Source organism: Nycticebus coucang, chromosome 22, assembly GCF_027406575.1.
Source record: "Nycticebus coucang isolate mNycCou1 chromosome 22, mNycCou1.pri, whole genome shotgun sequence".
Lineage (NCBI taxonomy): Eukaryota > Metazoa > Chordata > Mammalia > Primates > Lorisidae > Nycticebus > Nycticebus coucang.
Window position 1 is genome coordinate 60,801,762 of NC_069801.1, and position 26,409 is coordinate 60,828,170.

At 47.1% G+C, this 26,409-nt stretch overlaps 1 protein-coding gene across 2 annotated transcripts in view; it reads left to right on the top strand.

The window, feature by feature from the left end:
* Nucleotides 1-26,409, top strand: part of PGM1 (phosphoglucomutase 1) — a 77,139-nt gene that overhangs the window by 15,173 nt on the left and 35,557 nt on the right. Inside the window, exons 1-4 of one of the 2 annotated variants that reach the window (XM_053575004.1) lie at nt 17,799-18,246; nt 24,241-24,403; nt 24,725-24,871; nt 25,962-26,087. In XM_053575004.1, coding sequence (XP_053430979.1) covers nt 17,947-18,246; nt 24,241-24,403; nt 24,725-24,871; nt 25,962-26,087 — 736 coding nt within the window. In that variant the 5' untranslated portion in view covers nt 17,799-17,946. Of the gene's footprint in view, nt 1-17,798; nt 18,247-24,240; nt 24,404-24,724; nt 24,872-25,961; nt 26,088-26,409 lie in introns of those variants that run through there. The other variant, XM_053575003.1, reaches the window with a different exon arrangement.

A 26,409-nucleotide genomic window follows, 5' to 3' on the forward strand; every position in this document is an offset into this window, starting at 1 on the left:
CTGCATTGACGGGCAGTGCAGTCTATATGTCTCTGTGTGGGCAAAGTTATTGCTGGTATATTGTTTTTGGAGAGCTGTATATATATACTTGTATTTTACTAATAGCAATTTGGAATCCCTAGGAAACAATGATATCAAGAAAGAGAAAAATGGACTCAGAGTGTAGGATATTCAAACAACAGTGGACTTATGATTACTTTTTCATGCAGCACAAGGAAAGAGCTGTGTGTTTGATATGCCAGAATATAGTGTCTGTGTTCAAAAAATACAATTTGTGTCGACATTATCAAACTCAACATAAAGATAAATGTGATAGTTTGGTCAGAGACGTGAGAAAAGATAAAATATTAAAACTGAAATATACATTGACAACTCAGCAAAATACTTTTGTGAAGCAGAAACAGCTAAATACTTCATCACTGTGAGCAAGTTTTCAAGTTGCCAAGATAATAGCGTGCATTGGCAGACCATTCGTGGAGGGAGAATTTGTTAAAGAATGCCTTCTTTCTGTTGCCAAAGAGATGTGTCCAAAGAAGGCCGATTTATTTAGTACAGTGAATCTTTTATGACCTACAATTACATGAAGGATTGAAGAAATGGGAGACAATTTGCATCAGCATTTGCAAAACTCCGCAAAAAACCTTTCCTATTTTTCCTTGGCATTTGACGAAAGTACTGATGTTCGTGATTCTGCACAACTTCTAATTGTTATTCATGGTACGAATGACTATTTGAAGTCACAGAAGAGCTTGCTGCACTGCAAAGCATCAAAGGAACAACTACAGGAGAGGATGTTTATGAAAAGGTTTGCCAAACTGAATAGTTTGGAGCTGGACTGGGCAAAACTAGCTAGTGTGACAACTGATGGTTCTCCTAGCATGGTGGGGTCTAAGAAAGGAGTAACTGCTCACATTAACCAAGAGATGGACAAACATAACCATTCTCATCCAATAGCCATACACTGCCATACACTGCCTCATCCACCAACAAATGCTGTGTAATAAATCACTGAAGTGGGACTGTGTTGTGAAAACTGGTATCTTGTGTTAACTTCATTAGAGGTAATGCACTAAACCACAGACAATTTCAGGAATTTCTGTCTGAGTTAAATGTTGCCTATGAAGATGTTCTGTACCACACAGAAGTCCATGGGCTGAGTTGAGGGAGAATTTTGAAACATTTCTATGACTTACTTCCACAGATTACAGCTTTTCTGCTTTCAAAAAACAAAGAAGTACCAGAGCTCAATGATGCAGAATGGAAATGGCACCTTGCCTTTCTGACAGAGGTAACAGAGCTACTCAACAGTTTCAATGTGCAACTTCAAGGAAAGGGGAAGCTCATCTGTGATATGCAATCACATGTGAAAGCATTTGAAGTAAAATTAGGCCTCCTCATCAAACAAGTGAAGGAGGAAAATTTCTGCCATCTCCCCACAACTCAAAATCTGTTAGCAGAAAGTCCATTGGTTGCATTCCAAAGAAAACATGTGTGGATTCACTGGAAAAATTGCAAAAGGCGTTCCAATTTAGATTTTGTGTGTGTGTGTGTGTGTGTGTGTGTGTGTAGTGACAGAGTCTCACTGTACCGCCCTCAGGTAGAGTGCCATGGCGTAACATGGCTCACAGCAACCTCTAACTCTTGGGCTTACGCGATTCTCTTGCCTCAGCCTCCCCAGCAGCTGAAACTACAGGCGCCCGCCACAACGCCCGGCTATTTTTTTGTTGCAGTTTGGCCGGGGCTGGGTTTGAACCCGCCACCCTCGGCATATGGGGCCGGCGCCCTACTCACTGAGCCACAGGCGCCACCAGTTTAGATTTAAAGAGCTTCATTCTCCATGAACAGGACATACAGCTTTTCCATAACCCATTTTCTTTCTTTTGTTTTTTTTTTTGTAGAGACAGAGTTTCACTTTATGGCCCTCGGTAGAGTGCCGTGGCGTCACACGGCTCACAGCAACCTCCAACTCCTGGGCTTCAGCCATTCTCCTGCCTCAGCCTCCCGAGTAGCTGGGACTACAGGCGCCTGCCACAATGCCCGGCTATTTTTTGTTGCAGTTTGGCCGGGGCTGGGTTTGAACCCGCCACCCTCGGCATATGGGGCCCGTGCCCTGCTCACTGAGCCACAGGCGCCGCCCCCCCCAACCCATTTTCTATTGACATTGAAAATGTGGATACAATTTACCAAATGGAACTGGCTGAACTGCAGAATTGTGACTCTCTGAAAGATATATTCAAGTCAAGCAGCCTTCCTAATTTCTATGCATCTCTCCCCTCTGAGACATACCCTAATTTCAGGAACCATGAACTCAAAATGGCAACCATCTTTGGCAGCACTTATGTCTGTGAACAGACTTCCAGAACGAAACATCTGAAATCTCCAACCAGATCTAGACTAACTGATGCACACTTGCATCACTTGTTACGACTAGCAGTGACAAATATGGAACCGAACATTGACCATCTCATTAGCCAAAAGCAGGCCCACAGTTCCCATTGAAATAGTGGTAAGTTTGTTGATTTAACTTTACTTGTTCTTCATTTTAAATATTGTATTTGTTCCCGTTTTGTTTTTTTACTTCAAAATAAAATATGTGCAGTGTGCATAGGAATTTGTTCATAGTTTTTTTTTTAAACTATATTCGGGCCCTCCAATGGTCTGAGAGCCAGTGAACTGACCACCTATTTAAAATGTTTGAGGACCCCTGCTCTCTACTAGTGGTTCTCAACCTTCCTAAGGCCGTGACGTATTTTCATTGTTACAAAGGGGTCGCCACCCACAGGCTGAGAACCGCTGCTCTCTATATGCTTGTGTGGGTGCATTTTGCATGGACCCAGTGTCCAGTTTTGGTTTCCAGGCAGGGAAGTTGTATTTAGCAAATGAAGCCCCAGGAACATGAGAAGCAAAGGTTAAGCGTCCTTGTCGAGAGCAGTGGAATTAGTGTCCGTGCTTCTCTGGGCACCGTCCTGAGAACTGAAGAGATAGTTAAAGACGTCCTGGCTCGGTGCCTATAGCTCAAGCGTCTAAGGCACCAGCCACATATACCAGAGCTGGCGGGTTTGAATCCAGCCCAGGGCCTGCCAAACAACAATGATGGCTACAATCAAAAAATAGCCGGGCATTGTGGTGGGCGCCTGTAGTCCCAGCTACTTGGCAGGCTGAGACAGGAGAATTGCTTGAGCCCAGGAGTTGGAGGTTGCTGTGAGCTGTGATGCCACAGCACTCTACCCAGGGCAACAAGCTTGAGGCTCTGTCTCAAAAAAAAAAAAAAAAAAAAGACATCCTGATTCTCAAGGAGCCTCCAATGTGAGGACAGTCGACATATAAAAAGCAGACAGTTACCCTGGGTATTATAGGAGTGGGAAGAGATGGTTGTGGGGGCTCAGGGCCGGCCTGGGGTTGCAGAGTGTGTACGGGTGGTGGGGTGGGGAGGGTAGCTGGTGACAGCTTTCTCCGAGAAGTGAAGTGTTTTCTCAGCAGACTCCCTGTCCCCAGCAGACTAGGCTGTCCAAAAAGGAGGAGAAATTTCTCCAGGAGAATAGCTTCTTCATTTTCATGAGTGTAAGCCATCAGATTTCTTTTTTTACAAACATATTTGAAGTTATATATTCAAATTAGTATTGTTCCGGGCCAAATCGCCACTCTGGGACCGTACACTCACTCCAGTGATGCATCCAGCTCTCGCAGCATTCTGAAACTCCTTTCTGGGAATTATCTCTCCGCCAGTCGGTTTATGGGTCACCTGGGTAAAGCAGTCACATTATTTTATAGTCATGCCTCATTTTTCACCTAAAACAATGTAACAAGATTTGATCACCCACTTTATTCATTAGATGTGGCTCCAGGCAGTTTTTGTCTTTTTCCAAAGTTCAAATCTATTCTCAAAGGATAAAATTTGTAAAAGTGCCAGAGACAGTAAAGACAGTTCTCCAAAAAGAATTAGAGTCATATCCGCATTGTTTTAATAAAGATGTTGATTCCCAAGGTGATTGTTCTGAAGGAGAAAACTCTCATTGAGAAGAATGTGCCCTGCGAGACGGCGGGAAGTGAGTTGCCACATTTTATGGCATCGAGCCCACTGCCCTGCAGAGAGGAGTTTAGAAGAAGCCTCAGGCTGAGGGACGGTCTGGCACCCTGCTTTACCACCGTGGCCTGGGATGGAGTTCTCAGCCATCCTGGGAGCATCTAAACCTGCTTCAGCTGGGCATCGGGGAGCTGTGCAAAATGGAAAGTTTCCTTAAAACTCAGCCAGACGTGGGCAGCTCCTATGCCTCAAGGAGCAGGGTGCCGGCCAAATACACCAGAGGTGGTGGGTTCAAACCCGGCCCCCGCCAAAAACCGCAACAACAACAAAAAACTAACTCAGCCAGACATAATGGCCCTCAGCTACGCCACACGTCAAGCCAGTACTTGACTCGGCTCTGCAAGGTTGTCCCGTGATTGCAGAGGCCAAAAAATGGATGTGGGATGGCATAACCAGATAGTTTACACCACTTCCATGGGGACTTTGAAAAATGCACACTGTGGAACAAATCGCAGTACATGTTAAAGGAAGATTTTAAGATGAAGAGAAAGGAAAGCAAGCGTAGAAAACACTGATGGAATCAGGAGTGAGATTGGCCCTGGCTATGAAAGTTTCCTCTCTGGCCTGGGCTGCAGAGTTGGTGCAACCTGTTTACCACTTACCCCGCAGTTCCCCACGGCCAGTTCTCCTGTATGTGGATATGGTATTGGGGACCATGGCTGGGTACACAGGCAGTCGTCGCCTTGGCCCTGCAGTACCGCAACTCCCTGGACCTGGACAGCATCCTTTATAGCACAGAGAAAACTTCCTTTAAGAAGGTTACAGGGGCAGAGTATTAAGAAGAGTAACAGGCAGGCGCAGTGGCTCACACCCGCAATCCTGGCACTTTGGGAGGCTGGAGCGGGAGAATCACTCAAGGCCAGGAGTTCACGACCAGGCTGAGCAACATAGACTCTATCTCTACAAAAATAAAAAGAGTAATAATATCTATTTTGGGCTCAGTGCCTGTAGCTCAGCAGCTAGGGCACCAGTCACATATATCAGAGCCGGCAGGTTCCAACCCAGCCTGGGTCTGCCAAACAATAAGGACAGCTACAACCAAAAAATAGCTGTGTGTTGTGGTGAATGCCTGTAGTCCCAGGTACTTGGGAGGCTGAGGCAAGAGACTCACTTCAGCCCAAGAGTTGGAGGTTGCTGTGAGCTGTGATGCCATGGCACTCTAGCAAGGGCAAGAGCTTGAGACTGTCACAAAAAAAAAAAGTCTGCCTTGAAAGATTCATGTGAGGATGAAATAAAATTTGTAAAGTACTTATCATAGTGCCTGACATTGTAAATGTTTTTAGTAAGCGGAAGAGTCTGAAAATTCTAACAATTGTTACGATTATTCCAAATACGTTGGAGGGCAGGGGGAAGGTCTCCTGATCTGCCGCCACTCACTGCTTGTACATCCTGCCCCACCTCTGTGCATTCGTGATGACTCGGCTGTGCTCTCTCAGGCACAGGTGTTCACAGATGCTGTTAACTGATCTGAGACCTTCACCTGGTGTGAGCCATGAGCTGGCTGTGGAGAGCTCCAGATGGATATTTCACGATGAATATTCTGGACGATTACCTGGCCCAGGCCAGAGTCTCACTGCAGATAAAAAGCTATAAGAGATGTGTGCTGGCGTTGCTGTAAATCTCCTGGGACACATGGGTCTGTTCATTTGACAAGCACTATTGAACACTCTGTGCCAAGCACTGTGCCAGGTGGTTGGGGGTACAAAGATAAAGAAGACCAGGGTCCGAGCGGTGCCTGTGGCTCAGTGAGTAGGGCGCCGGCCCCATATGCCGAGGGTGGTGAGTTCAAACCCAGCCCCGGCCAAACTGCATCCAAAAAATAGCTGGGCATTGTGGCACGCGCCTGTAGTCCCAGCTGCTCGGGAGGCTGAGGCAAGAGAATCACGTAAGCCCAGGAGGTTGCTGTGAGCCGTGTGACGCCACGGCACTCTACCTGAGGGCGGTACAGTGAGACTGTCTCTACAAAAAAAAAAAAAAAGAAGACCAGAGTCCTTGTTCTTGGGACGCTCCTGCTGGTGGAGGAGACAGGCATGCCTTCGGGCAGTTACAAAAATGTGGTCTGAATACTAGAGCAGATGGTTCCTGACTTATGATGGGTCGACTTACAATTTTTCAACTTTACAATGATACAAACGCAGTACCTGTTCAGCAGAAACCAGAGCTCGATCTTTCCCCAGCTCCTGCGCTGCCAGGCAGCCATGCAGCTACAAGCGCTAACAACCATGCTGTGTTCTCAGTCAACCGCATGAGATAGTCAACACTTTATAATAAAGTTGGCTTTGGCAGGGCACGGAGGTTCATGCCTGTCATCCCAGCACTGTGGGAGGCCAAGGCAGGTGGATCACTTGAACTCACAAGTTTGAGACCAGCCTGAACAAGAGTGAGACCCCATCTCTACTAAAAATGAGGCAAAAGGATTGTTCAAACTCAAGAGTTTTAGGTTGCTGTGAGCTATGACACTACAGCACTCTACCGAGAGCAACAAAATGACACTCTGCTTCAAAAAATAAATAAATAAATGAAGAAAGAAATGAAGAAGAGAGAGAGAGAGAAAGGAAAAGAAAAGAAAGGAAGGAAGGAGAAGAAAGAAAGAAAGTTGGCTTTGTGTTAGATGATTTTGCCCAGGTATGGGCTGGTGCTCTGAGCATGCTGCAGGTGGGTGCGGCAAGGCTGTGCTGTTCAGTAGGTGAGGCTTATTAAGTGCATTTTTGACTGATGATGTTTTCAACTTATGATAGATTCTTTCAAATGGAGGATAGGCCATGTGTTGGTTCCCTGAATTTTACCCGTAACTTTTGTTCATAATGGGGGTTAGAACTGAAGGCTTTGGTTCAAAGCTCAGTTGTGACAATTTACAGGGCAATGTCGTGTGTTCTGATTAATTTATCTAAAGGTCAGTTTTCTCACCAGTGGAATGTGATTAATTTTAGTATCTGCCGTATGGGGGAGTTTTATGAGAATTGAATGAAATAGTGTACATTACAAAGGCTTTGAGAACTCTGAGGTGCAGCCTGAATGTGAACTGTTAGGGTTGTTTTTAAATTCCATTATTGCTTTGGAAAAGTCACCCTACTGGTCTAATTTAAGCCTCTTGCCAAAGCTGAATCTTTACATGCAATTTTGTTTAGCATCTCTCAAAGTCCAAAACTCAGATGTACTAAAGAATAATCAAAACAAGTACCAACGTCACACCATTTTGAGGATCTGAGTGTCTTTTGTGTTGGAATTTTACTGCAGTGTATCGAATCTTTGGCATCAGATCTGAGTTTGATTCCTGGATATGCTATTTATTAATTGTTTAGTCTTGGGCAAATTGACCTCTTCTTTACTCATTTGTGTAATTAAAACAGTGTGTCACTGAAATGAGTTTGGGGGAGGAGATAATGCCTAGGAAGTCACCTGCATAATTAATGCTGTACACACAGACAGGACACGTGCTGTCCTGGGCCCTGGGGATCTGCATGGGACGTGCAGACACTCTATACCTCAGACAGGCACCTCCCTCACAGTGTCACTTCTCTCCCCAGACCTGCCAGTGACCTATCCAGATGCTCCACCCTGTACCCTATAAAGTTCAGACAGAAATGTCTTTCCTACAGAGAGTGTTGATGTGCAGAGCCTGGGAGAGGAGATCTGTTCTCTGTAGCTAGATTTTCAACAGTGTGTCATCAGCCTGACACCCAGCCGTCTGGTCTCAAAAGAACATGGGCCAGATGCAATGGGAGGCCCAGACCAGAATATCAGTTGAGATCAGGAGTTTGAGACGAGCCTGAGCAAGAGCTAGACCCCATCTCTCCTAAAAATTTAAAAATTGTCCAGGCATGGTGGTACATGTCTGCAGGCCTAGGTAAAATAGACTTTGAAATGTCCCAACTCTTTCGTTTGGGAGAGGGAAGGAGGCAGCCAGGAACTGTCTTCATCACATAGGTCCTTAACTCCAGGCTTTGTTCATATGCGGGTCTTACCCCATCTGGGAATTATCTTACCCTGAGGGAAGGGAAAATCTTGGAAACATAAGTTAGCAAAGCTAAAAAACTATTTGTAAGGAGGACTGCATCACAGTATTTATCTTGGCCTCCTGAGTAGCTAGGACTAAGATGCCCACCACAATGCCCAGCTGTTTTTTAGAGACAGGGTCTCACTCTTGCTCAGGTTGGTCTCAAGCTCCTGAACTTAGGCGATCCACCTGTCTTGGCCTCCCAGACTGCTGGGATTACTGTTTTTAGTAGAGATGAGGTCTCACTCTTTCTGGTTTCAAACACCTGGCCTCAAGAGATCCTCCTACCTTGGCCTCCCAATGTGCTAGGATTACAGGTTGAGCCACTGCACAGGCTTCAGCCCAAGAATTAATTTCTATAATGCCCACCTTTCTTTAAGTTGCTGTTTTAAATCTTTTGCTTATTGAGTAGTTGCTGTTCATTTGGCTGTATGTCACATTAAACAGAGGAAACATAGCTTGGTAGATAAGTGTGGGCTTTGGAGACAGATTACCTGAGCTCAATTTACCAGAGTTCTGACCTCAGACAGGTGATATAATCTCTGTATCTCCCAGTTTTCTTATCACTAAGATAGAGGCTCAGAATCATAGTATTAGCCTTACAAGGTTTTTGTGAAGATATGAATCAATGCTTGTAATGCACTTGAAACACTGCTGACACCTCCTGCCTGTCCTGTGCTGCACCTTAAAGTAGGGGTCACTGTCCCTATTTTTATTTATTTACTTTATTTATTTATTTATTTATTTTTTGAGACAGAGTCTCACTTTGTTGCCCTCAGTAGAGTGCCCTGGTATCACAGCTCATAGCAACCTTAAACTCTTGGGCTTAAGCGATTCTCTTGTCTCAGCTTTCCAAGTAGCTGGGACTATAGGTCCCTGCTACAACGCCAGGCTATTTTTAGAGATGAGGTCTCACTCTTGCTCAGGCTGGTCTCAAGGCTCAGGTAATCCACTCGCCTCGGCTTCTCAAATGCTAGGATTACAGGTGTGAACCACTGCTCCCGGCTAACTATTCCTATTTTATAAATGACAGAACTGAGGCCTGGATGGCCATATACAGTGAAAGGCTCAAGCAAAACTAGGACTCAGACCCAGGCCTGTCTGACTTCAGCCTTCCGGACTGGGTGATCCTGACCCATCTTGCAACTCAGGCCTGTCTGACTCAGCCTTCTGGGCTGGGTGGTCCTGACCCATCTTCAGACCCAGGCCCATCTGACTCGGCCCTCTGGGCTGGGTGGTCCTGACCCATCTTCAGACCCTCAGTCCTCCCCCATTTCCTCCTCCTGTACCAACCCCACTGGAGTGTTTAATCAGACCAGCCCATCACTTCAGTTCCCTCTGGCCCATGCTAACCTGTTTGGGAATCAGGGGACGTGGTATAAGAACATGAGCAGGCCTCACTAATACCACTTTCTGTTTTCGATAGTTTGGGTAACATTTCAGTGGCTAGTTAGTGTTCGGGCAAGCGTGGGATAAGCACTTCATGTACACTCCTCATTTCCTCCCTTTAACGGGAGTGTCAGTTTCCATTTTACGGAAACTCTGGCTCACAAGGATCCCAAAGAAAAGGATGTACCCACTTTGTGGTCACCTCATTCACTTCCTTTACAGCTAGACATCCTAGTTTGGCCCGACCACGTAACTGTAAACGACCTGAATGATGGGATGGGCAAAGAATAACCGTTTCTCTCTTCTTACAAGCCCAGGACTCCCATCACCTCGTAATTATTTGGTGGAGGGCCAGCCGCTGCCTGACATAGAATGTAAGGGATCATGATTCCCATTGTGATCTTGGAGAAAGGATGGCCGCAGCTCTGAGAGGGGCCGTGAAGGGTGGTCCCCAGGGGGCTGCTCTGAATCTTCTTGTTTTTCTGAGTTCCACCACGAGAGGGAAGCGTCCACCCATGAAAGATGGGACAGTAAAGCAGTTCTTCCTGGTCAGCTTTCTGCCAAGACCTACAATGTGGGAAAGCCTTCTGTTAATGCCAAAAAAAGACTCCTACGGAATTTAAATTAAAATTTTCTTGAGAATGCTCCAAAAAGGAAATAAGACAGATGAGATGTGTATGAAATTTTTATAATGAACCAATATCAAATGCTGTTTTTATAGGTTTTACTGGTCATTTCTGGTAAAACAGGAGTCTTCTTCACATGTACATTCCCGGGAGGGATTCCCAGCCCCTGAGTGTCTTCAGATTGGGGAGACAGTTTCTGACACTTGCCCTGTGGATCAAGAATGGCATTTTTGGAGGTGGGGAATACTCCTTGCAGGCTCCCAGGTGAACATCTTTTTTATTCTACTTTTCAATGATTGCTGACTTATCTATCTCTCTTTCCAGACCAAAAGCTCCTTGAGTCTTTCATTTTCTCATGGTGCACAGTGCCTGACGGACGAGTGCATGGTACCTCCTGGGGAGAAGCGTGGGTGAGCAGGTGGATAAATGACACGTGTGCTACAGAAAGCACAGTCTCAGAGGCAGCTGTTTTGTGTGCTTTTCTTTCAAAGTCTACTCCAGGAGTCTTTGAACCTGGGATTCTGTACAGCTCTAGGCCATCTGGCCCTCGTGGTTCTCCTGGGCTTGTATCTTCTTCATCCTTAATGTAAGTTCTTTCCTTTAAAGAGCATTTCCTAACTGTACCAAAACATGTGCAGACAGTGACCACCTCAGTAGTTGTATATAGAACACAGCTGTGTATTTTCAGGTTCAGGGTTGTGCTAAAAACTTAACACTTACCCAGGGCTCCCAAAGCATCGGAACCAGCCAGCACTAAGCCTTTTACGTTTATTAGCTTACCACATCTTTATACAACAAACCTATGCAGTAGGTACTATTTGCAACCTCCTTTTCCCCCCTCTTGTCCTGCTAGAGTGCGGTAGGGTTATTCCCGCTCACAGCAGCCTCAAACTCCGAGTCAGTCTGTATTTTCAAGGGGAGAAATGGAGGCACAAAGAGCTTACGTACCTTGCCCAAGGCCACCAGTCAGTAAATGGTGCTCTGCCTGTCTCCCTCCTGCCTTCAGAGAGGAGGAAGGGGAGTAGTTTCCTCTCTTCCTCTTCTCGCCTATATGAGATGGAAGGTGGGGCCTGACTCAGAGCTGGCAAACAGGCCCTGAGCCGTCCAGAGCCCAGGGCAGCACCATGGGGAGGTGCAGGGGTCACAAGTAACAGACACCCAGGCAGACTCTGGGAGCCCCGAGAGGCCTGTGGCGCCGGGCTGCCCACTGGGAGGGCGTCTCTTGGCTGCCCACTGGGAGGGCGTCTCCTGGCTGCCCACCGGGAGGGCGTCTCCTGGCCGCCGGCCTGCCGCCGTGCTGGTCCCCAGTCTCTGCTCATCTCAGCACATCCGCTCCACTTCTTTCCCCTCTGCTGGCCCACATGAGAATACATGTTGGCTTTTTTGGTGTGATTTTATTTCCAAATGTGATTGTTTGAACTCCTATGACTATTTCAAACCTGCAAGTCAAATGTTCCCTTTCTTTTAAAACTTTTTGTCTCATAAGCAAAACGTTTAAGGTATTCCCGTTCCCGTGTAACTGGGTGATGATCACAGCAGATACTTGTGTTGGACACACAGTCCCAGCCCCCCTTTCAGAAGAGCTCTGTTTGTTACTTCACTCAGTATGACTGCAAGTGACGCAGGGGGCCGTGGTCATCCCCGTCTTACAGATGAGGAAATAGAAGCACGAAGAGGTCGAATAACTTGTCCAAGGTCACACAGTGACTGGCACAGCGGGAGTCAGAGCCTGTCAGTCTGGCCCTTAAATCCTCTGCTATGCCGTCTGAGTCCAATGCGTAAACTTATAAATGTAGTACAGTCCAAGTTTTTTGACTGTTCCACTGATGTTTATAATTTTGATAAAATTCTCTTCTTTAAACTTAGAATTCCAAGTCTAAATAAATTACTCAACTGCACATTATAAACTGCAATCACAAGGCTAGTCTTTAGATAAGCTAACATCCCACGTTTCTTAAATGTACTTAAAATACCAAACATACCTAGATTTTCCCAAAACTTACTCTAAAAAATCTGGCTTACCATTATCTGTGTTACAGGAGACATACTTCATCATCTCTATAATTAATTCTAAATCTATATGTAGAAATGCCCATTTAATGAACCATTCTCTCACCCCAAGCGATTAGGATGACATTGCCAGCAGGATGAGAAGTCGGCTGGTCAGGGGTCCAGTGTGGAGCACCGGCCCAGAAGAGCAGCCCCGTGGGGCCGGCAGGCTGGTCAGGGGTCCTGTGTGGAGCACCGGCCCAGAAGAGCAGCCCCGTGGGGCCAGCAGGCTGGTCAGGGGTCCTGTGTGGAGCACCGGCCCAGAACAGCAGCCCCGTGGGGCCGGCAGGCTGGTCAGGGGTCCTGTGTGGAGCACCGGCCCAGAAGAGCAGCCCCGTGGGGCCGGCAGGCTGGTCAGGGGTCCTGTGTGGAGCACCGGCCCAGAACAGCAGCCCAGTGGGGCCGGCAGGCTGGTCAGGGGTCCTGTGTGGAGCACCGGCCCAGAACAGCAGCCCCGTGGGGCCGGCAGGCTGGTCAGGGGTCCTGTGTGGAGCACCGGCCCAGAAGAGCAGCCCATTGGGGCCGCCAGGCTGGTCAGGGGTTCTGTGTGGAGCACCGGCCCAGAACAGCAGCCCAGTGGGGCCGGCAGGCTGGTCAGGGGTTCTGTGTGGAGCACCGGCCCAGAATAGCAGCCCATTGGGGCCGGCAGGCTGGTCAGGGGTTCTGTGTGGAGCACCGGCCCAGAACAGCAGCCCCGTGGGGCCGGCAGGCTGGTCAGGGGTCCTGTGTGGAGCACCGGCCCAGAACAACAGCCCAGTGGGGCCGGCAGGCTGGTCAGGGGTCCTGTGTGGAGCACCGGCCCAGAAGAGCAGCCCTGTGGGGCCGGCAGGTGGCTGTCACAGCTGCATCCCTGACTCCAGGTCTGATGCATCTGCAGCCCCTCCCTCCTCGAGATGATTCATCTGACCTAGTCCTGCTTCATTCTATTCCAAATTCTCTTCTGATTCTTCCCATACGTCCAGACCACAACTCTCAGAGAAGTAAAAATAATTGGATCCTGCCTAGCTCTGTGTATTGCGTGTCCTCAACTATCAATGACAATCCTCTGGAAAAGCTCACAACACGCTGTCCTTGGCCCCCGTGGCCTGTCTCTCGGGTCAAGGGTGCATCGACAAGCCACTGGGCTCCAGGGAGAGAAAATAGGAGCAGTGTGGCTGTGGTCAGGAGGCCGCCCTGTTGATGGTGGCCTGGCATTAGGGTCCTATAGTAGAAATGGGGCCTAGGGGTCTACTTGTCGAGCGGGACTGGGACAGTTCTCAGGGAAGGGAGTGAGCGGAAGGCACTGTGTGGAAAAGGCGTCAGGGAAGGTGGCTGTTGGGGAAGCTGAACACTGTTGTTTTTTCTCTTCTAACTGGCCCCATGACTTGAGTTGAAGTTGTGTGTGGGAGGCTGGCAGAAGGACAGTGCCCGACAGAATCATGTTGTCCAGGCTCCTCTAAGCCACCCCAGCAGAAGATACAATCCTGTTTGTGAGCCTTGCTTAATCTTTTTCCAGTCTTTTCTTCTCCAAGCCATTCAAGGCACCACCTCCAGCCAGTCAGCTTTCCAAAAACATACTAGTTTTCTTTCTTCCTGAATAAAAATCTTCATAGCTCTCCTGTGCCGACAAAATAAAATTTAGCAAGATTCGTGAGCCTCTGGTACTGCCCTAACTATTTTTCCAGCCTCGTTGCTGTCGTCGCAGCCCCTCAAGAGCTGCAGCCCTGTGAACACACTTGCAGGATAGCACCGAGGCCACCAGACTGTGGCTCTCCTTTCCAGTGTGAACTCTGAGAACAAAGACCTCTCCTGGGTTTCTTTCCCTGCCCTCACTCAGAATGTGACAAAGTGATTGGCATCCCTTCATCATTCTCCGGTTCACAGAGGCTTTCCTCAACATGCAGTGAGTCGATCTGAAGAACATCTTGTGAGGCCAGGTCACCCCCCTTAGAGGTGAGGACGCGGAGCCTCAGAGGGGCGAGTGCTGACATTTGCTGATGTCCATGGTGTGCCAGCACAGTGCCAGGTGTTTGCATGTGGTACCTGTTTTTAGTTTTCAGAACCACTTTGACAACTACCCCCATTTAACTGCTCAGATTGGTTAAATAACTTGCTCAAGATTACGCCTTTCATGTATTTTAGAGTCAACGATTTGAGCCCTAATTGTGTCTGCCTGGGGTTGGCATTTCCCACCTCCTTAGTTACTGCTGGTTGGAGACATGGATGGCCATTTCCTGGCCTGTGTCCCCACCCCGGGGACAAATACTCTGAGCCCTGTGGGGCAGCCATCGCTCATGGAAGGCCTTGGGTTGGGGGGTCTGATGAACCTTGGTGCTTTTAGCTAAATTAGTAGCTTTCTTTCTACTGCTTGAGCTGAGAAATGGGTTAGCAGGCCTGTCCTTTATGTCCACTCCTATGGACATTTGCTGAGAAAGGAATTACCATTGTTATTTTTTGAGACAGAATCTCACTATGTGACCCTCGGTAGAGTGCTGTGGCGTCACAGCTCACAGCAACCTCAAACTCTTGGGCTCAAGTGATTTTCTTGCCTCAGCCTCCTATGTAGCTGGGACTACAGGCGCCCACCACAATGCCCGGCTAAGTTTTGGTTGTAGTTGTCATTGTTGCTTAGCAGACCCAGGCCAGGTTCAAACCCACCAGCCCCAGTGTATGTGGCCAGCGCCCTAACCACTGAGCTACAGCCACCAAGCCATGAGAAAAGAATTCTTGGTGTGAAGAGACAGACCCACTCAGGCCCTGGGCTCAGCCCTCGTGGGGGGCCTGGGACGTCATAGTTAGCTGCCCAGTAAATATTTGCTGATGAGAGAAAGATGGAATGAATAAGGGATGGGCAAGCCTGTGGCCTCTGCCGTGTCTGACTAGGATGATATCATTGCTGGTGAGAACAGGAGCTGGAGTCTTGGCGAGGCTGAGAGCGGAGGGGTCGATAACTCTGCCATCGTGAAATTGATGGGGCCCATGACCAGGATGGAAGTTCCCCGTCTGAAGGGAGTAATCTTTAAATCCCCCACATGGTTTAAGTGTGATTTGTGTCATTGTGAAGGAGTACCGGCAATGCAGGCAGATTCATTAGGCCAAATTGGGTTTGCTATGCTTGGCAGGAACGCTTCTGAAGATGAAGTTCAACCTTTGCCGGAGAGCTCCATCAAATGAGTTTCTTAATGGCTGCCCCACTTAGTCTGAGTGTCTTAGGAACCTTAATGTTTTAATGCCACTTCTCTTTTTTAACCATACTTCACAGCCCATCTAACATCGCTGGTCTGGTAATATTTTTATATGGGGTTTTGAGTTCTATGGTGTTCATAAAATTATGGCTCAGGCTCGTTTTTAGAATAGAAGCTTTTCTAGGGTAAGTATCGTGGTTTAGCTTTGCACATTCACAAACATCATTCCCGGCACATGTAGCTGCTTAAAACGTTACTTTCATTGTTTCGGCTTCAGACAGAGTTGTACCGTGAGAGCACCAGCCTTCCTGCAGAGAACATGCCGGAGTGTGAGGTGTGGGTGGGCAGAGAGGCTTTGGTTGGGGACGTTGGAGAACCCCCGTGCCCAAGTGCTGCTGAGTTTACCCTAGGATTTTAAGATCTTATGAAGAAAACTACCAGTTAACGTGGTTATTCGCTCTTACTCCATTGAGATGATATTTCATAAATCTGGATCTGTTATTGAATATGTCAAGACACACACGACCATCTAATTTGGAAGCCCACATTAAAACCACTTGGCACGGAATTTTAAAAACATGAATTTGAAAAAATGTGTATGTAGTTTAAAAATAGTGGCTATGTTAGCTGTTAATAAAGCAAGTTTGCTTTTAAAATTAATTTATAAAGAATTTTACTTTGAAATGTAATTATGAGCTAAAAGAAGCTATAGAAAGTAGTTTCCTTTTGGCCAACTAGTTTTCCACTTCATAAGTGTGTCTTGTGAATTGTTTTAATGTTATATCTTGAGATATTCCCTCACATGGGTAAGCCTCATTTGTCATTTGAAGGGGGCTGTGGCCAACGCTTCCTTTCCACTCAGAGAACCGTCAGCCCTGCTGGTCTTGTGCAAACGAACCCCTTAACTCCGTGCATTTCTGCCTGCCTGGGAGCCTTCCCCTGCTTCCACTCCTCCCATGACAAGTTGATAGAAAAAGACTCCAGGCGCTTGGTCAAGGAGTAAGGTAGAGAGCAAACCAAACCATGGCCTGGGCCTTACCTCTGCCTGGGATTGGAGAGAGTGGCTGGGAAGCAGGAATCGTGGGATCACAGTGGTGCTAAGGAGTGGAGCAAGAGGAAGATCATGGCCGTGGGCTGGATCTGGAAGGTCCAGGACTCAGGATGTACTATGAGAAAAGCTGGGGGATTTGGAGTCGGAAGCCCAGAATTTGATCCCCATTTCCTCCCCCCATTCCCCTGGTCCCGCTCACCTGCTCCTCCGTACGCCACCCTCCTCACTGCCTCCCCTCCCTCTAATCCACCTCCACTGTTAACTTTTAAGCCTGGGTTCTTAAAAATCTATGTGGGAATGGATGATAAGCAGGCGTGTAAAATTCAGAGAGGGACTATCTGTGATTAAAACGATTTGAAATGCAAAGGGGAAAAAAAAAAGATCCAGGTCTTATTTCTCAAGGGTGATCGCTTTTCCCTTGAAAGCCCTGACTCAGTGTGTGTCAAACTCCCCAAACGCAGGGCATGACCCATCCTGATTTATTTTTTAAGCATCTTTAATAAGTTCACCCAAACCTTGACAGCGGAGCTTCGTAATTGGCAACTTCTGCTGAATCAGATAAAGAATACACGTGTGTATTTTAATAGGCTATTAATAAAAATTTCAGGAATCGAAATGAGAGTGGATGTTAAATTTATTCAGGTAAAATATTTTTAAATGTCATGTGTTCTTCAAAGGCAAAGGACTTAAACTGCTTCTCAAGAAACATGTTCTTAAAAGTCAAGAACATTTAAAAGTCAGACTTCGATGCATCCTTATACCCACTTGTTTGTAAATTCAAAGGATGACTGAGCTGTTGTTAAGTCAGGGCACATTTAAAGATATCTATATCTTAAAATAGATATAGATAACAATATTGTTTTGCTAAATCATTGGTGGCCAATGAATAAATCCGTTAGATGATATTTTTCTTAACTGGGATTGCACGTGGGAAGTAAAAAAATCCCTTGGATCTCAAAGTGACAGTGATGTAAGAAAACCAGTGGTAACGGAGATCCCTCACTTCCATTTTAAGACTGACCTTTAACTTGCTAGGTGGCATGGAGTGACTTTAGCTGCAGACAGCCTTCTCACAGAAGAGTGCCAGAGAGGCTCCAGCTTAAGGGGTGGTGGGAGCAGAGGGAGCCACACCAGGGTGTCTGGTTCACAGACCTGCCTTCTGGGACGGCAGGTGCGCGTCTTGGCCTAGGCCCTGAGAGTGGGGTCTGGTAGCCGCCTGCCGTTGCTGACTGAAGCCTGCTGATGCCACCCTGCTGCAGCTCTCTCTGCCCTACCCAGGGAAGGAGGCAAAAACAATTGCAGGGTATTTGGCTTGGTTAAGTGGGCAGAAGTGTCCTTACCAAAACAACTTTGAAGACCTGCTTCATGTGTGGGTGTGGATGGGTGTGTGGCCCTTAACTTTTTTGCACAGGACAACAACAAGGGATTAACTCAGCTTTTTCCTTCAGAGTGCTCGCCCAGGCAAAACCTTGATTTTGGTTACTCAGACGACAGACACCGTTGCAGCTTCAGGTTGGACAGACTATTTGGGAGACCCTGCTCCACTTTCTGAGCACTGTGACTGAGCCCAGTGGCAGAAGTGGAAGATGAGTGGCTTTGAAGAATGGCTTTCTGCGGGACATAGAAAGATGGAAGAAGGTCCTCTCGCTCTGTTAACATTTGCTACAGCTCCGTATCACGACCAGAAACCAGGAACGAGTGGGTTACGGAAAAAAACCTATCATTTTGAAGAAAAGCCATGCTATATGGAGAATTTCATCCAGAGTATATTCTTTTCCATAGACCTAAAAGATCGCCAGGGATCCTCACTGGTAGTTGGTGGAGACGGGCGCTATTTGAATAAATCGGCAATAGAAATGATAGTACAGATGGCAGCTGCCAATGGGGTTGGTATATGATTAAGTGTTATTGTATTTCTGGCTCTCCAAATAGCTCCTTAATTTTGCAGTGATATACACACATATTTGTATGTGGTATCCACCTCCGTTCACCGTGACTGCAGAGATTGCATGTTGTGAAAATACTCCAGCAGGCACGCTGGTCGTGCTGGGACACTAGAACGTAAGCTCAGCTTCTGCGTGTTATACTCTGTCCTTGTGCTCGAAAAAGTCCCTGGTGCTTTTAAGACATTTAAAGCACACTCTCAGCCTTTAGCGAATGGTGGGGAGGGAGGATTTTGTGTTCTTTCAATGACTTCCTTGTTGAAGTTCAGTCACTTGTCAAACAGGAAAACAAAAGCCAGGGCTGTTGTTTATGGGTCCTGCTAGCCGGGTAGAAGTGGTAGGCGGGGTGGACAGTGTTAGGTGTGAGCCTTCCAACAGACCTATTACAGGGCTCCTGTGTATAATGACCTTGGACACAGACAAGCCCTGTGCATGGTGAATTTGTGCATCAGGGTAGAAATAATGACGCCTGTAAGAATGTCACGTAAGGAAGCTCTGCTAAAGCTCTACATTGTGAAAAACCGTGTTAGCCGGGCTAAGCAAATGAGAGGGGCTGGTGTACCAGAAAGCAGTGATCTTGATAATCCAGCAGTCTGCACGGCCTCCTGATCCCCAGGAAGGTGGGCGTCAGGACACTGCTGTTTCTCCTCTGTACATTCCTCTACAGGATCAAAAATGTATTTTTAGTGTTTTAGGTAATGCTTAGGAATAACTTAGAACGCACAGTCCTTTATCTTGCACAAGTTTTAAAAATCTACTATATTTCTTTTCTGGAAAAGATTGTGATTCTGAGAACATAAAATTTAGTGTTGCAGCCAAGCGTGTTGGGCATTTGTTTCCAGTCTATTTTAATAATACGCCAAGCAGGTGTGTTTGTAGAAACCAAATTAAAACAACACACACCACCACGCTAAATGTAAAAGTGAGTGTAGAGGCTCTTGTTTACAGCGGGAGTTTCCCCTTGATAAGCAGTTTTAGAATCTGAAAGCCTCTCATGTGAAAATTGCTGATAAAGCACTCCAGTATGACATTATTATGAAGCATGCACATTTTTAAGATAAAACGTGACATGCTTTACATTTTGTCTTTGAGGAGTGCTGCAAAGGGAATGGTATTAGGATGCTTTGAGTCTTTCAAGAGGGGCTGAGTGCAGCATCTTCTCTCTGGTGTCTCACTGTTGATGGGACCCAGCATGCTGTCCTGTCGCTGTGATAGAGCTGGCTTGGTTTCATTTTTTTGTGCATTTTTTTGAATGATGTGGAAGAGGTGGGTAAGAAGGTGTGATTTAGGCAGGCCCTGTGGACTTTGAGATGTACTCTCCGAAGGTTTGCTAACCGTGTTATAACACGTTTAAATGATAATAATTGACTGAGTGTGGCAGCTGCCTATTTGTTAGAGCTGTGGCAGCCCAAGCAATAGTTTGAAATCCTTTCAAGGACGTTCCTTGTTAAAAAATAGTGTTGCAGGCGGCACCTGTGGCTCAAGGAGTAGGGTGCTGGTCCCATATGCCAGAGGTGGCAGGTTCAAACCTAGCCCAGGCCAAAAGCAAAAAACAAAAACAAATAGTGTTGCATGTAAAACAGTCATGCTGTCCAACTAACTCAAAACATCTACTGGACTGACTAAATCTGATAAAAAAAAATATGAAATTCTAAAGGGTTTGATTTCTTCCTTTCCTAGGCCTACAGGGCGGAAATTTAAAGGAAGGAGAATTATTGACACTGATTTTGGCAAAACTCACTGTTCTCCCTTGCCTTGGTCAATACTCACTCTACCCCTGAGGAAATCCTTGGAGAACTTCTCAGCCCACTGGGCTAAATAGAGAGAAATTTCATGGGTAAAGGAAGAGCAGAGAGAGGGAAGGAGTGAGGGGGTGGGGTGTCGGTGTGTGTCACACCTTTTCGGGGCAAGACACGATTTGTAAGAGGGTCTTTGCCTAACAAATGCAATCAGTATAAAAAAGAGAGAGAAATTTCACTTTAGTGTCCTTTTATCTGGTAATTTGCCTTCATAAGAAGTTTCTCTTTGTTCTTACTTGCCTGGAGCTAACTGCTTTGACAAGACATTTTTGTGGCTAAGTAAGACCTTGAGGATCATGTTCAGGGCATTGACCTCACATTTGGTCCCCAGAGCTCTAAACTCAGAGGTAAGTTTATTGGGGGGACCAGAGCCATGTGCATACCTAGCAGGACAAAGAAAATGGAACTTGTTTTTTTTTAATAAAGCGTAAGAAAACACCAAGCCTTATTTTCCATTTAAAGGAAAATTTTAAAGTTTGCTCCATGCTGCATTTGACTATCATAGGTCTGGGGAGCAGTGAGGTACCCATTTTGCTGTGAAGACATGAGTTATAAAGAAGGGAGTAATGGGAGAGGCGGTGAGATGACTGAGTCTGTGCCGGGCTCAGGGAGGGAGCAGAAACTCTGTGCCCATTGAACCATCACTCCCGTTCCCCCCCTGCCTCCAGCCCTTGGTGGCCTCTGTTCTCCTGTCTCTGTGAATTTGCCTGTTCTAGGTCCCTCGTAGAAGTAGAATTGAACAATCTTGTCCTTTTGCATCTGACTTACTTCATGTTGCATGATGTTTTCAAGGTTTATCCATGTCACAGCATGTATCAGAATTTCATTCCTTTTTTTAAGTTAAAACATTTATCCTCTCTGTGTCCTTCTAATCACATTCATATCTATAGACAGCAATGTCTTCTGTGCATACAGTGACCAATTTTTAAAAAATATGTTAATTAGGGTAAAAACAAGTAATAAAATTTGCCATCTTGACTATTTTTAAGTGTACAGTTCAGCGGTGACTATATTCACGTTGCTGTACAACAGTATCTCTAGAAATCGCTCATCGTCCAAACTGAAACTCTGTGCCCATTGAACAGTTCCCCTTTGTCCGTCCTCTGAGCCCCTGGCTGCCACCAATGCACTTTCTGTCTCTGCTTCCGACTGCGTGAGATGCCTCAGATTCCATGACGGGCAGTCGTGCGGTATTTGTCTTTTTGTAACTGGCTTATTTCAGTCAGAATAACATCCTCAAGTTTCATGCATTTTGTCAGTGTGCCGGGATTTCCCTCTTAAAGGCTGAGCACGGCCCCGGCCTGTGTGTGTTCTGCATCTGGGTTGCTCGTTCGTTTCATTCGCTTCCACCTGTAGCTTTGGTGAGCAGTGCTGCTGTGAACACTGATGTACGCGCCTCTGATGTTTGAGTCCTGCTTTCGATTTTGTAGGCGTATATCTAAAAGCAGAATTCTGGATTAGATGGTACAGAGAAGGTTTTTGAGTAGAATAAGGACACAGATTGATGGTTAGAAAGATGAACTAGGTGGGCCTGAGTGAGTAGGATGGATTTGGCTGGGCAGAGGAGGTTGAAGTAGGGAAGAGGCAGGGAAGACTGAATCAGGGGCTGTGGCCGTGGGCCAGGCACTTGGGGAAGGAGGGTGGGAGAACAAAGTCTCCCCTGTATCAGGTAGAGGAGTAATAATTCTTAAAGTGGTTCACAAGAAAGAGTTTTCTCTGAAAAAAAGGGAAGAGGTTGCTAGGAAGGGAGGGTTTTGGCCAAACGTACCTCTTCTTGGGCTCAAGAGAAAAGCTAGCAGGGCCTTGCCCGCTCTGTCCCTCAACTTCCATCCTTACTCCTCCCCAGTGCAGCCTCTTCAGCTCAGTGCCACTGCGGGCTGCAGACCTTGCCACAGGGGCAGGAGAACCAAGGGTGGCTCTCGGTGTCACCATCCATCAGCCTCTCCTTCTTCACTTAGTACACAATTCTAAGTCACAGTGGGTGGGCCTGGTGTGCAAATGCAATTTCCAGATAACTCCAGAAGCCACTCTGGGTGATTACCATCCCAGAGTCTCCACTATGGAAATTCTGGAACTGCATGAACATAGGCTTTTTTTTTTTTAATTACATCATAGCTGTCTACACAGACATTAAGGGCTTTTATTCTCATCACAACACAGCTGGCAGCCGCGGAAGGGGTGAGCTGTCACAGCTCCCACTGTATCGAGTGCAGAGGTTTTGGTGCCTCCCCACCTGTGGCACTGATGTGCTGTGTGACCTGGCCCTGTCATCTGTCCTTTTTCCACCAGTGCCTGCTATCACGGCTGGTCACTGTATGCCTCTCGATGAACAGCCAGGATTGTGGTGATGTGGCCTCAGCTCCTTCAGGCGTGCGGTGGGGTTTGGGAGGAGCAACTGGGAGAAGGGGTCGCAGGTGCTGTGGGCTGTGAAAACGCTCTGCAGCCCCTTAGCCGTCCTCAGTGCTGATGCCGCCCCAGCTGCAGGTTCCTCTCATCTGAGGAGCAGCACCTGCTCTGTGGTAGCCGTTTCCGGGGCAGGCAGGACGTGGCAAGTGCATTGGGGCAGCCACAACGGAACCTGTGCGCAGATGGACAAGAGAGCCAAGACATGGTGAAGCCAACCCTGTGCTTCCTGGGAGTTGCTGGAAGTGGAGGGTGGCAATGCTGAGTCCCAGAAAAATGCCCCATTTTATATGATTTTTTTGTACAGCAAGTCATAGCTTCACGTATGTCAGAGGAACTGACAGAACTTTTTCCTTATTTTCCAACTTGAGTCATGTTGAAACAGATATAGGGCAGCACCTGTGGCTCAAAGGAGTGGGGCGCCAGCCCCATATGCCAGAGGTGGCAGGTTCAAGCCCAGCCCTGGCCAAAAACTGCAAAAAAAAAAAAAAGAAAGAAAAGAAACAGATATAATTACTGTCATTTTAACTAAAAGAGGCTTGAGCTTTGATGACACCATCCGTGAGCTACAGCTGGAGTGAGAACGGCCCACATCCCCTGGAACCCTTTCACACAGACAGTTCTTCCTGCTTTGTTCAGGTGTGACCCCGGCATTCTTGTTGGGGGCCAGACAGTAACACAGGTGCACCCAACACAGGCAGGTGTGTCTTGGTTTGAGAAAACCCACTGTATGAAAAATCCAAGCTTGAATGGAAAGATAAATCTATAAGTTGGATTTTATGATATTCTATTTTTTTTTTTCCAGACAGAGTCTCACTTTGTCACCTTTGATAGAGTGCTGTGGCGTCACAGCTTAAGTGATTCTCTTGCCTCAGCCTCCTGAGGAGCTGGGACTACAGGTGCCTATCACAACGCCTGGCTATTTTTTATTGTAGTTGTCATTGTTGTTCAACAGGCCCAGGCCGGGCTTGAACCCACTACCTTCAGTGTATGTGGCTGGCACCCTACTCACTGAGCTACGGACACCAAGCTGGATTTTATCATATTCTTTTTTTTGGCCGGGGCTGGGTTTGAACCCGCCACCTCTGGCATATGGGACCGGCGCCCTACTCCTTGAGCCACAGGTGCTGCCCATTTTATCATATTCTTAATATAAAATTTGCCCTTTTTACATTTGAAAAACTTTACTTCTCTTTCTGTAAAATCCCTTTAAACAGCTACAGCTATATCCTCTCTAAATTGGACAAAAATCTGGGCTTTCCCACAATCTTTCAATATATCCAAATTGTAAACCTGATCTGAAAAGACTGTTTTGAATATATTTTCTTGCCAGACCCTTACAGCATCCCAGAAACGAACATTCTTCTAAAACTACAAAGTCCCCAAAACTCTCTGAAGGAAGGGTTTGATCACATGGTAGGGACATTCCAGCTGTAAATGTTAATGGAAGAAAATCTTTTCTCATCCAGTAGAATACGGTAGAACCTCTATAAGCTGACCCCAAAGGGGCTGTAACAAACTGGTCACACCCAGGGGTGGTCACTGGGTCCACTGTACTGACACGCTCACATGGTAGAGCCTTTCTGTTCTGTGGAAATTGGGTCAACTTCAGGAGTGGTCAGTCATGGGTCAGTTACGGGGTCAGTCCCTGGGTTAGTCCCGGAGCTCTGGTGTGGCTGTGCAGTAGCTCTCTATTTCCCAATATTAAACTGTGGGCTCTGATTTCTTCTGCTAGATTGGTCGCTTAGTCATCGGGCAGAACGGAATCCTCTCCACTCCGGCTGTGTCCTGCATCATCAGAAAGATCAAAGCCCTGGGCGGGATCATCCTGACGGCCAGCCACAACCCAGGAGGGCCCAATGGCGATTTTGGAATCAAGTTCAATATTTCTAATGGAGGTGAGTTTGCTGTCATTTTGAGGACTGGCGGTTTTATATTCAGTAGGACACATCGGCACTTAGAGCCCTGGATGCTGGAGTTCCAGTCTCTTTCCTTCAGCCCCTCACCATAGTGACAGCGGCGTGATGCCCATCCTGGGCATGGGAACCCATGCGTAGGTCCTCACTTGCATTATTGCCGTCAGGGGACGTCCTGGAGCTTTGCAGGCTGAACGATGAAATGGCCGACATGCTGGTGACTAGGAGTCGACGAATGTTGGATTCTCTTCTGTTCACACATGTATAGCACAAATGACCTACTGTTTGCCCTGTGATTTTCAGGTCCTGCTCCAGAAGCAATCACCGATAAGATTTTCCAAATCAGTAAGACAATTGAAGAATATGCCATCTGCCCTGACCTGAAAGTCGATCTTGGTGTTCTGGGGAGGCAACAGTTTGACCTGGAGAATAAGTTCAAGCCCTTCACAGGCATGTTGGCTTCCCGCCTCCACCTGCCCTCTCCTGTTTCCAAGGTGCTAACAACGTGGGTCTTCAGCTTTGGAGAGGTTGTGGCCCCTGAGGTGTGACAGCATTAGTCACTTAACCAGCCTGGAGTTGGGGTTGGGAGTCTAGCGACCGGGCCCTCTGGGCCTGGCAGTGACAGCAGCAGGACGCTGGGAGAATCACTCCCAGGTCTCTTGGCCTCCGTTTCCACATCTGCACTGCAAGTGGCCCTGAGGTTGCGCTCACCGCTGGCTTTGTTGCCTCTTGGCTGTGCCAACTCTTCAGAGCCACTGTCCCATTTCAGTCTCACAGTGCACTTGTGCGGGCAGCCCTGCCTCACTTACAGATGGAGAGAAGAGGCTGAGACAGCTTCAGAGACTCGCTTCAGGTCACAGCCACTGAGGGTAAAGTCAGGATTGAAACTCAGGTGTGACTGATGCCCAGGCCTGGACTCCCCCCCATTTCAGTAAAATCACCAAACCATTTGGGGGGGCTAAATCGAAACTTCCTGTATAGGCAGCTGTGGTTAATATTTTGTTGTTAAATGCCAAGGTTATTATAATAATTGATGGAATAGGCATTATACAGTTATTCTACTAATCAAAAGAGGATGAGCTGGTTGGTGAGGGACTCGTGTTTTGACTTTGCTCTGACATGTCTCCTGTCCTCTGGACAGCAACCTCGCAGGGCATTTTTTTGTTTGAACCAACCCATTGCTGCTGACAACTCATCGTAGTAAAGATGAAGTGTCACTTTGATGCATCTGACAGACACTCCTGGGGCAGAGGAAACAGCAGAGAGTCTCTACTGTTCCTAATTGTGTTCCTGACTGTGTGGGCAGCCTCTCTCAGCCTTTCAGGCCATAAGCTTCCTCACCCATACAGTAAGACTAACAACACTTACCTCTCAGGAAGGTTGTTGGAATGGAGTAAGGTCTTTAACCACCCTGGTATACCGAGCTGCTCGGTAACCATCCTTTTAAAACAGCCACGGCAGGTTGACAACAGTGTGATCACTTCAGTGGTTTCTAAATGTGTTCAGTCTTTCCGTGCCTTAACGTTACTTGTTCTCACAGTGGAAATTGTGGATTCGGTGGAAGCTTATGCCGCGATGCTGAGAAACATCTTTGACTTCAATGCACTGAAAGAACTACTTTCTGGTCCAAACCGGCTGAAGATCCGTATAGATGCCATGCACGGAGGTAGGAGCCGCGTCTCCTCAGCCTGCTGGGGCGGGAAGGGGCCCCACTGCATGTGTCACCTTGCCTAACAAGCCTCTGCTCATGTCTCTCTGACTGTGTTGGACAGTTACTCTGCAACCTTTTCAGAGCAATATCCACACAGATAAAAATCTAATTGTGTGTAGCAAAAATAGTAGCAACATTCCTCGCGGTAAGCTAGTGTGAAGGTCAGGGTTTCCACATCAAGTGTCAGGTCTTGGGTGACATGCAACTGTTGTTTGGACACTCCATCCCCCCAGAGACGCCGCGTACTCTTCCTGCACACCCGTGAGGCACAGTGTGT